General features: G+C 40.4%; 1 protein-coding gene across 1 annotated transcript in view; it reads right to left on the bottom strand.

Moving 5' to 3' along the window:
• Positions 1-254: 254 nt before the first annotated feature.
• The window catches only part of ATP10B (ATPase phospholipid transporting 10B (putative)), a 47,545-nt gene continuing 35,704 nt past the window's right edge, over positions 255-12,095 (bottom strand). The window contains exons 14-21 of the mRNA XM_018915333.3: positions 11,233-11,545; positions 10,042-10,118; positions 9,368-9,493; positions 8,055-8,255; positions 7,379-7,459; positions 7,167-7,271; positions 6,540-6,727; positions 255-3,924 (exon numbers count right to left, since the gene is read on the bottom strand). Of these exons, the coding sequence (XP_018770878.2) occupies positions 3,426-3,924; positions 6,540-6,727; positions 7,167-7,271; positions 7,379-7,459; positions 8,055-8,255; positions 9,368-9,493; positions 10,042-10,118; positions 11,233-11,545 (1,590 nt within the window). The 3' untranslated portion in view covers positions 255-3,425. The remainder of the gene's footprint in view (positions 3,925-6,539; positions 6,728-7,166; positions 7,272-7,378; positions 7,460-8,054; positions 8,256-9,367; positions 9,494-10,041; positions 10,119-11,232; positions 11,546-12,095) is intronic.

Here is a 12,095-nt window from a genome sequence, read left to right as displayed (position 1 = left end):
GGCACTTCCTGCATCTGCTGGTAAAAGAGCCCAGAATTTGCCTGTTTTGGGAACATGAGGGGTGGCTCTTCACTGACCACTGCAAGCTGCAGGGGACTCCATCTATGAGCCAGCAGACCTGGCAGGGCAGTTCTTCCTCACCTCTGTGTGAGATGTCACCTCCTCTTTTTCATTAGGTAAAGCTATGCACAGCTCACAGCACTGCTCCATGTGCAGAATCATTAAAATAACATCATAGACAGGAGTAGAAAGAATGCAGTAATTTCACACATTCCCTCCATGAATTTGTTTTATTGTCCAAGCATATGAAATATTGAATAACACCAGAGGATCCATTAAAAATGAGACACCTGTTCTGTTATGAAGCATTCACATTAGAATTAATAGAACATGGACCTTGACAGTATTATGAAATATGTCTTGAAATAAATAAATAAAGCTACCTTGGAAATCCAGTTAGGTCTAAATAACCCATTTAGTAAATACACTTCCCTTCTTCCAAAGAAATTCCTTAGGAGACTATCTGTCTTGCTGGAGGCTTGTTTTCACTGGAAAAGAAAGTTTTTTCTCTTGATCTTACATCCCCAAAGGATGGATAGTCTCAGCTAATTTACCTCATGATCAAAGGGAAGTAAGTGCCTGTTCAACACTTTTCTTAACATGAGATAGTTCATGGTAAGTGCATAGCCAGGAGCAGAGGGAAGATCACCCTGTTTAGCAGTTAATGTGGGTCCAAACTGGGGCAGCATCTGCTTCAGAGGATGGCTGGCAGCACTGTCACCCAGGAGGGGACACACAGAAAGCTCTGGAGCCAGCTGCAATGCAGAGGTCAAGCCTTGCATGGTGCTGCCTTTCTTTTCTGTTTCTTTCAGCTTTCTCTCTCCCCAAGAATCAAGGAAAATGAAGGGGTGGTTTTCCTCTTCGTTGCAAACTTTCCAGGAAAATTCATCCATTGAACCATTTGTGGCAATCTACCACAAAATAGAATTATCAGTTTGTATGTCTAGCTACAGAATTATTTAAGGCATGCAAAATTGCACCCATGTAAAATTGGATTATTTATTTATTTCTTTTAACCAACTTATGTTATTCTTGGTTACAGCTTAGAAAATACTTCCAAAATGACTCTTCCACTTCTTTTATTTCCAGACACAGCAGGAAATGCATCACTATTTAGTGATTTATTTAGCTTTTAGGGGTTATTTTGTTGGAGTTCCTATTCAATCCTATTTTTCCTCCCCTCTATGCTATTTCTAACCCTAAGCCAGGGCAAAATCCATGGTAGAACCGTTTTGCAGAGACTGATGAGAAAACATGAGATTAATTCTTGGCTTTCAGTTTCAAAGGAAAGGCATACAACTGGCATTCAGTTCAGGAAGTCTTACAGAACTGGTTAAACATCTCCTGTCCAGCCCTGTGCACACTCAGATACATTTGTCATCCAGCTCTTCTGATAAGGGTTCCTGCTATGCAGAGGAGCAGCCTCTGGAAAAAGGAGTTTGCTGCTCATGGGTGACAGTAGGAAAAGCACTCCTTCACCTCTGTTTTTGTCCTCTCAACAGCACAGCAAGGCATGACCTTATCCCACTTATTTCTAGAAAACACTTCACATTTTGTAGTACAATGTATAAGCAACTGACATCTTCTTTAAGCTCAAAGGAAATGGAGCATTTAATGTAAAAAAAAAGCTGTGAATGGTTAAGGATTATCTTTAGTCTTGCTGCCCCAAGTCTGTTCCCAGCTAGTGAGCAAACGTTTGAGCAATCTCACCCTCCATGAACAATAATCTCATCTATACCTATTTTTCTTCTTTTTGCTCATCAAGCAAAAAAAAAAAAAATCTCTTACTGAAATGTTTAATTGCTGACAATTAATGCTCTAACAAAAGGAGTTTTTCCATATGATCTTGCTCTGGCTACCAGAAATCCCAGGGGGAGATATGTGAAAAACTCAGTTTTGCCTGAGTTGTTTTAAAGTATGAACTTGAAGACTCTAGCTACAGTAATTACTATAACATAGAGAAGTTAAATTAGCATTTGCTAAATAGGTTATTAGAAAGATCACATGTTGTCATAGGTAGTTAATAGCTAAACACAGCATGTATAAAAAAGGCTAAAAACCTATTTAATCAGAACCAGTGGTAGATTCACAAAAGTACAGATGGTTTGAATTTTAAACTAGGTAAGATTTCATCCCACATTGTGAAGAAAACCTTGGAAAATGGTCTTACTAGTCAACATTTCTATAAGAAATATCAGTCACCTTTCATTGCATTGCAATAAGTAGTTATGATGGTGACATCTTATGGTTTTCTTCTGCATCTTTTTGCCCTGAGATACCAAAGAAGGGATAACATATTATGCATATTTTGGTCATTTTACTCCATGTACTTACTACAGTGGGATTAGGGACCTTCATATTTGTCTTGTCAAAATCTCCATTATTGAGATCCATCAACTAATGAATGTGACCAACTGAGCAGATTCATCCTTGAGCATGATTCATACTGGATTGAATGCAGCAGCACCACATAACAATATAGGGAATTGAGATAAGAAACTGAATTTCTAGAAGAAAAATCAGGGTCAGCTTAAGAATTCTAGGACATAAATCCTTGACTGTGACTTAACAAGTCACAGTTGTTTTAAAGTATGAACTTGAAGAGTCTACTTCTGTGGGTATGAAGAAGTGGATTCCTCTTACCACTCCTCTTACCACTGTCTTGGCAGTTTATGAAGTTCAGTATTTGTATTCCTTATTTTTATAAGCTCATTTGTCCTTTTATTAACAATATCAGGTCAAACTGCTATCTGCATAAAAATCTTACTCTTCAGGGAACACAGGCTGTAGAGCTGATATTGCTGTATGTGTAAAGTACATATATTAAAACCTGGGATGTTCTCTAATGTCTCTCCATTGCTATTATTCTGCAAGTACCTTTAGTATCTGCAGGTAGTAATTTTTCATGCAGAATTTTAATTTTTAAGTTACTAAGCTCCTTTTAAGACTTTGAGAGTGAAAAATCTAGAGTGGGACGTGTTGCTATAAGACTTGGTTTAATAAAGAATGGATTCTCTTTCTATTAACTCAATAGCATAATAATAACAACATTGAAACTTCACAAGTGTTCCCTATTAATATGATACAAAAATATCTGTTGAAAGAAAGTAATTGTGCAATTCTCAGCAACTGTGTGATGCTCATGTCATGTTCCTGTGACATGACCAGACCAGGAAGATCAAAAAGTCACGTCCTGATAAACAAAGATGCATTCAGCTAAGGTTGCATTTTGGAGTTGCTGTTGCACTACTCCAGCTGCCTCTCTCTCCATTCCTAGGGAGAATAATGGCTAAGCATAAACATTTTTATTTTCCCTGCTGAGTCCTTCTCCACGTGGGCTGTGGGTTCCATTTCTGGACATTTCTTCAGAGCGTCACTGAGCTCACTGACCGCCGGTGGCTTCCATAATTAAAGGTTTTGAGATAATCTTGACTCAGTTTGCCACCATCCTGCCCAGGAGCTGTTTCCCTGCTGCCTACAAGGGGATGATGGCCAGAAGAAGGCCCTGCTGAAGAATCAGTAGCAGCAGATTCTTCCTCTGCCCACTTGTTAAAGAAGTAATAGCCTTCTTCATATGTCCTTCTCCCAAGAGGATTGGAGGCAGAAACTCCCTGATTTTCTGTGTCCCTGGGAGACAGGGCTGCTGCTGGGTGTAGAAATGGTGACACACATAAGTGGCTGATGCTTTGGTCAAGGTCATCATTAGATGCAGGTGTGGCCACAGGTGCACTAGAAGTAGCTTCTTTTCTTGATCTTAGTTTCTGGATTGCAAGATCCTGTTGCTCCTTAGGAAGTTTATCTACTTGCTGTGCTTTCAGAACAAGAGATGCTCCAAGGGTGCCTCGTAGAGCAAAAATGAAGAACCTGATGAAGGAGGAAGAGAATGGATTTATTAATCAGTGGGTTCATTCCATAATCTACATCACATGCCCCAAATACAGATACTAATTTTCCATTGCTTTACAGACATCTGGTAGATACCTTATACCTGGCAGATGAAAGTTGACTCCTGGATCTTAACACGTGTTATTCTATATTTAGCTTGACCTGTATAGAGTCAATTACATGTGTATATTATCATTTTTTTAGTATTTATAACTACTTTTTTTGATGAACAGTGAAAAAAAATAGAAAAAAATCTCAAGAGATGCAATATTTGAAAATATGGTAGTTGCATTTATACTGCTAAAACAGGCTAAAGAAGAGATCTTAATTTGTTAGATAGAGAAAAACAGAAGTTAAAAACCTCAACTTTTGGATTTTTTTCAGAAAGCAGCAACAGAAATGTCCTCCCGGCCCTTTGCAGGACAGAGAACTTATGTAACTAAATATTGTGTGCTGTGAGATTGCATACATCCTCTCTTCTCTCCATGTCATGTCAGCTTGGTGTGAAAATCAAAGTCTCTTTCAAGGCATCTTTTTATTAGGATGTGACCTTTACACAGGTGGCTTCAACGTGTATTTTATAACAAACATGGGTACTCTGTGAAATTGCATTTTGAAAGGTGCCATCCTCACATTCTTCTGCTCATTGTATGTGTATAAACAAGATTTACAAGATTAAAAAGGCTGACAAGCCACAGTACAGAAAGGGCTTTCAAGGAAATGGATTTCTTGGGCTTGCACAAGCAGGAGTGCATGGTTTATTTGCTGTGCCTGTGCTCAGGCTGGTCAATCCCAAGAGAATCTCAGGTCTGCTCAGGAAGTGAAGATCATGGGAGAAGCCCAAGACTTTCTGCTGTGAGACACAAGGTCATGTGTCTTTCCCCTCAGCTGGTTTTCTGTATCTTTTGTGCAAGTTCCAGGTAAACCAGACAGGATGACAGAGAAAGAATGGGAAACTGCATCTCCTGTCCTGTAAACTGCTCTCACTTGCTCCTGCCCTCCCACAGCCCTGCAGGGTGTGAGGCCAGGCAGGGCACAGACCAAGCCAACCCCTGGGTGCTGCAGCTCAAACAAAAGGCAGTACTGAGGGGAAGAGCACAGGAGAGCAATTATTAAAAAATAAAACCTGTTGGAAGGAACCCAGGACCTCCAGACACCAAGTGAGGAGATAAGGAGCAGGCAGCACAGTGCAATGGGCCATGGAATGGAAGCTAAAATGTAGTGCATTTCAGCAAAGGGTGGTTTCACCTCTGCTGTGATCTGCTGGCTCAGCTCAGTTGGGATAGAAACTGGTCCTGGATATTCTGCAGCTGATGGACTGCAGAAAATAATCTGGGGTACCAATACAAAGGAACAGCAGTTGCCCAGATTTAAAGATATGGATATATAACCCTTAAGCTCAGTAGCTGCTGAGGCAGCAAGAATCCTAAGTGTGCTAAATTCCCAAGATGGAGACACGAGCTCTCTAACCACGTGCTTGATGCAGCTCTCAGTAGAAAGCTCAGGGTCAAAACTGCCTCTGTGAATGAGGGCTGATAGGAAAACAAAAGTCATGCAGGAGCAAAACAGACTGGAAAAGGATGCCCTGCCTAGAAGACATGAGACCTTACTGAATTGTGGTGTTTATTCTGATCTGAACTTATGTAACAAAATCACAAGAGCATCTCAACTCAAATGGGAAAATAATAATAGTTTGAAGAAAAACACCATCTATTCTTGAAAAGTTCCTTTTCAGTCAAAGTTAGGGCTCAGATTCTAATGCCTTAAAGCACTTACAAAATCAGATACTAAAAATATTGTCCTGAATTTTGTAATACCAGTGTGCTGTATTACTTCATGGGAATTAGGATGAGAAGGAAACTAGCAAGGTAGTCAAACCAACCCACTTCTTTCAATGTCCAAGCAAATAACAAATAAATATTTGAAACAAATGGTGAAACTCAAAACATACCTGCTTTAAGAATTAGTAGTGTATTGAGCACCAAAAGTAATAATATGTAAATGGGACCAGAATAATTCTGGTTTTTAAACCATTTTTTCAGCAACAGATCACAATAACTATCCCTCTCCAAATATTACCCAGTCTCAATTAAAGTTATCTTTAACATATCTGGTTTTTTGCAATACAAGGTTAAACTAAAATTTTGGATGCAATGAATATTTTTCATATAGAAATACTCTTAAATTCAGCTTAGTAATGCATCATAATGTACTTGAAACCAAGAATATATTTAGTAACTCTCAAACATACAAGAATATTTCAAAGATTTGTTTATAATCTTGATCTGCTCAACAACATTGTGGTTATGACAGTGAATAATTAGGTAGCAGATCTGTATCTGTACTGGTAAATTTTGATGCACCCCAAAAAGAAAGGTTTTCCTGATGGGAGAAGTAGAAGATATATAGTGACTGATCTAGGGTTATATAAGTGAATAAATGTTCATGAACTGGAAGGTTGAACTCAGCCATCTGACTTCCACTCTGATCAACTATCCCTGTGTCTGACACATCACAGGTCTGTTCACATCACCATTGTTTCTGCACTCCCATGTCTGCAAACCCACAAAAGGAAAAGAGGAGAACATTCCAACCTTGGTAGGAGCGCCATGGCAGGGGTGATGAGGCACAATAAATAGAAGATGGGGTCCTTGAGCTGCCTCTCCATAATCCAGTAGGGGTTGGTGGGGGGGTTGCAGAGCAGGCAGGCAGCGTTGTAGATGAGGGAGAAGATGAGGTAAAAAGCCACACTGCAGATCATTGTCACCAGCTGCAGCACGGTCTGCAAGCAGAGTGAGGCCAGTGAGACCCTGACTGGGTGTGAGACAGGAGGGGACAAAGACAGCTGGGAAGAGTGCATCTAACAGTGCATTTTACTGAAATCTGCAGCAGGAGAAACAGCCAGGAAGCAATTTAGAAAACAGCAGTGAATACAGTTCTCCAAGTAACACTTCCTCATATATTGAAGAATGCAAGTATTTTGTACTGTCCTGTCCAAAGGCATGATAGGAACAAATTCTGTCATTGGGCACATGAAGGTATTAACCTGAGGCTACTAAAAAATTCTGGCACTTTGTGAAATCTTAGTGTACCTGTTAATTACTTCATGTGACCAAGAATTCAGGTAAATAACTCTGAAAGAGAATTCTATGCCTACACAAGATGCAACATTCACCAAAATAACCCCCCAGTGCTGTGAACAGGACAGGTCAAATACATACCCATGTCTTCATTTCTAGAGCCTGGTGCAAGAGAATGGTCAGCAGGGAGATGGTGTTGATGGGGTTTCCAAAGGAAAACACATCTATGTCAGAGTCTTTGTATGCCTACAAAACAGGCAGAGAGACTCTGGTGAACCCTGATTATTCAGAACTGAATTTACTATTTCTGAGGAGGACAGGGGAGTGAGAATATTAATAAACCTGTTACTTACCAAGTAGGGGACAAAGAAGCAAATGAGGCTTTGATAGAAGGCATCCAACATTGTAATACTGAAAGCTGACAAGTTGTATATCTGCAGGAGTTTACAGATAACAGTCATTATGATGGGATATACCTCTCTAGGCTGTCCTGCAAACATAATTGCTGTCTGTTTTTCTTCCATTCAGACTACTAATTATTGCTAACTGGTCTCCTTCCATGAATAAATACCTCCTGAGCAGCTGATTAAACCAAAGGCTTATCTCTAAACAGGCATTTTATCTGTGTTAAGTAAAGATAGACCTTAGGAACATTACCAAGTCTACCAAGAGTATTAAAAGCTGAATTTTGCCAATGTCACATCCCTTCACAAGTGATCTTATTCCTCAAATTCTTTATCCAAGCTCCTTCTAGAGTTATAAAATTGGTCAAAAATCCTTTCTTCTAATGCAACACTTATTTTGTGCCATTTCAATTTGACTATTTGCCACATTTAAATGTATCTAGTGACCTGTGGTGTCACAGCTCCCATGGAGCAGAATGCATTACTGGAGAGAGAGAAGATTGGGCCCCTGTCGTTTCAACCTTCCAAGTAAGTCTAAACTCTTTTCTTCCTTCCCTCGTTCCTGAACAAAAGAAACCTGTGGCCTTTGGATTACCAAGCAGTTATTTCAGCAGTCATGCCACACCTCTGAATTTTGTCCATTCTGGTACAGCTCGGGCAGGCGCAGGAGCGTTTCTGCAGAAACATCTTTGTCAAGGGCTCCAAAGAGAAGAGGGGGCACTGAGGTGAAGAAGAGGTTGAAAAAGATCATCTGCCAGTAATCTACCATGGTGCTGCCTGAGAAGCCACAGAAGAACTGGTACCAGAAGAGCAGGTTGACGTAGCACTGGGGAGAAGCAAGAACAGACACAGAGTTCCACCTGTGGTGTTTATTGTGACGCTGGTAATTAACAGAGCCTCCTGAGAGGACAGGATTTTGGCTAAAGGCACTGCACTTCATTCCACAGAGCAATATACCTTAAGGGTCTCTTTCACAGGGATCCACTGTGATACAGCTTTTTAAAAGCCATTATGGTTCTTTGAGGACATAGCAAAGAATAATTAAGTAAACTGTTCACAGCCCTGAGCACCAGATTTCAGAATCCTTTTAGAATCCTGTTGTCCATGTGGAATCAAAGGCGTGCTGCTCCCTGATGCTATGGGGGAGATTAAAGAACAGCAGCATCCTAGTCTGGAGAACTATTTCACATTGCAAATAAACAGCCTTTGAACTCTAAAAGGATATCCAGTCAAAAAAAGAAAAGTGTCCATTTCCACTGCAAATTTTAACAGTACTAAGAAGTAATCCTTATTGAAAATTATTAAAACTTCACAAAAAACCAGATGCCTTGAATGCCAGGTAAAAAGCCTTTCATGCTCGGAGTGTATTTCATGTCAGATGGACTTGTTTTCTCAGTCTTTTAGAAACTGAATTACTTCGTTTTTTCCACTTTATATCATACTTCAATGCATAAATCATTTGCATATACATTAAATTTTTAATAAAAATGACAGATATTAGGGCATCATTACTTGCAAGTGGTTCCTATAAAAATTCAGAGGTTTCAAGGCAGGCAATTCTTAGTGCACACTCATCTACATTTGAGAGCTAATAATCTGATCTCCCTTATGCAAATTTTATTTTGAGGCTCATGGGTATTATTAATAAAGTTTCTTGTGCTACCATATAAAGTTACTAAGCCTCTGGAATATTTCCCTCTGGAATAATGCTATTTCAAAATATATTTAGAGCCTGTATTTTTCTCAATGCTCTGTGCAGCACCTTGCTAAGAAGGAAGGGACATCCTGTAAGCATGCAAAGTGAAGAAACACAAACTGTAGCTTCATAAAAAGTAATAATATAACCTGCAAAAACCAAAATAAGCACAACCAAGAAAACCCTCAGACCTGGAATTAACCTTTGCTAGGATGAAAACTTTATAGTTTTAATCATCTTACCACATTTTTGTAGAAAAAGTAAATCACCATCTTTGCCAGACGAGCATAGCACCAATGTCCATGGACAAGAAGGAGCTTTTTGAGATGCTTAAATCGGGATATTGCAAAGTCACTGGCCATCACAGCCTTGGGGAAAAGGAATAGAAGGTCATTTACAGTACATGGTATGTAATGAAATTTGAACACAGACATTGAAGTAATTTCCTACTGTTGAATATTGCAAAAGAAACAAACCAACAAACTGACCCTCAAGAACATAGTTGGAACTTTCTATCTCTGCAGAGCTCTCCATTGAAGGAGAATGAGGAAGGGGGATGTGTGGGAAAGGATACAGGGCAGAAGACCATGGAAGAGAATCCACAAAACCTGGAAACCTGGAAATGCAGCAGCTGAGAAGATTCAGAGATTCAGAGACCAGATGCTCACCTAACACTGGGCAGACATCTGTTAATTTTCCAGTCTCATGAGCAAACACAGGTTTGTCCTCACATGATAATTTTTTGGCTCAAAATGCTTTTTTTTTTTTTCAGCTTGACCCATAATTACAAACTGCATATTAATTTATCATGCCAACTTGCATTTTTTAAAATGACACTTGACAATGTAGGGCTGCTATGAAACTTATTAAGCCTAAAGGGACAACCTGACAAAAGAGGAAAGAAACTGAGAGGTACCTGCATGCCTTCTTGGCCAGATATCCCAATTCCAATATCTGCTGCTTGAATCATACTCACGTCGTTTGCACCATCCCCTAGAGGGGGAAGACAGGAGGGAACAATAACAATGCAAGAAAGGGTGCCTGCATCAGAAGAAGGAAATAATCTCAGCTATGCTGAGATTTCGAATATTCTGTACCACCATGCAGCTCGAGCAGGGGAACTGATGCGTGGCATCAAGCAGAACATCAAGGCTCTGGTCTTGCTCTCCCTCCTTCCCTGGCTCCACCAGAGGAAAATCCAGCACTGGGAGCAGCTGGGTGGTGACACAGCAACCCCAACACCATTTACATCAGCACCATTTTGTGTTTCTGCTTGGCCAAATCCATATGCTCAGGAACATGTTTTGCAACACCCTATTTCACTGAATTCTCTGAATCTATGACAAATTTGATTGCAGATGACAACGTAACAAGCCAGTTTCAAGAATTATTTTGCTCATTTCAGCTTGCAGCAATATGTTAAACATGTAACCAAATTTCCAGGGAAAGAACAGCCATGCTTGTTGCTTGCAATATGGAGGCTGTAAATTAGGTTAGTTGGTAAAGTAAATGAAGCAGAAGGTTGAAAGCTTTTGGTTTGAACTGTAATGCAAAGTAGTATTTCAAAAATACAATAGACTTCCTTTTCTGTTTTGTCCACAGAGGTGTATTTTTTTAGTTTGGAGTAATCTAAATCAGTTCACCAAGGATTTTAGTGGCATCACTTACCAAAAGTGTGGAAGGAAGCTCAAAGCATTTCAAAATATTTGGAGGTAAAAGGCAAGTGAGTCAGTGCTTAATACCACTCTGGAGATAATTCTGTTTTCTCCAGGGAAAATGTGACAGGAAAAGGGTTTTATGAAAAGATAAAATAGTGACTATGATGAGTGATTTCCAGGCCCAAAACACGGGTGTTTTGGAGGTAATATGTCCATGTGTTTGTACTGGTGTGCATGAAAGGGACTGCTGGGAATGCCTTCATCCTGTTTAAAGGGGGGCAGATTTGCTTTGTGAAAGCTGAAGCAGGACTTGACCAGGAAAGATTAATCAACGCTGTGTCCCCACTGCATCCACCCGAGGCACAAAACTCTGCCCCGTGCAATACATCCCCCACACTTCTCTCCAAGCAAGACCCCCTTGCCGTGTCCCCTGTGGGATGCAGAGGTACCTATGGAGAGGGTCATGGCTTTGAGCCGCCTCCGCACCAGCCTGACCACCTGGCTCTTCTGCAGCGGGGTGCAGCGGCAGCAGAGCACGGAGCGGCACTGCCCCGCCAGCTGCAGCAGCTTCTCCTCCAGCCCTCCCTGCAGGATGGTGGCCAGCGTCCTCCCATCCAGCACCAGCCCAAACTCGGGGCTGGGGGCCTCGGGGGCCGGGAAGGATGTGGGGATGATGCCAAAAAACTTCCTCCGCGGTTTGTCGCACTCGGAATTCTTCTTCACCTCTTCCAGGGTTAAATTCAAGAGAGATTCGCAAGTTTCCTGTGAGAAAACAGACGTGGTTCTAGAAATAGTTCTCTCCATCTCCCTCTGCAGCACAGCACCTTGCCAAATGTGTGCTTGTATAATCATGCCAGCGGGTTTAAGCCTATCAGATAAACATGAGGGGAAATTTACTGAGAAATGCACTGGTTCATCTGATGGGAGATTATTTCAACATGACACCATCCAATCCCTCTGTGAAAACAGTGCACATTTTATCAGCCAGTTAACTGAGGTAAGGAATTATTCTAAAAGAAAATATAATAATCTTTACATCAGGAAGGCATGTGTGCATTTATGCTGAGAGTTCAGAAATCAAAAAGAAAATATTTTCTTTTATGGAAATTGAAAAATCTAGTTCTGACATGAATGACGTGAGATATTGCAGCATTGGCTTACACAAAAAACAAACTGTGGTAAGAGAAATAAGAGGTCCACATTTTCAAAATTACCCAGAAACTTTCAGAGTTAGGCCTTTTCTAAATCACATATCAGGTGTGTGTCACAATTAAAAACAGAAATAAAACATCAAATTTTCAAGCACTCTGCC

The sequence above is a fragment of the Serinus canaria genome, chromosome 13, assembly GCF_022539315.1.
Source record: "Serinus canaria isolate serCan28SL12 chromosome 13, serCan2020, whole genome shotgun sequence".
NCBI lineage: Eukaryota > Metazoa > Chordata > Aves > Passeriformes > Fringillidae > Serinus > Serinus canaria.
This window is presented reverse-complemented; position numbering and strand designations above follow the sequence as displayed.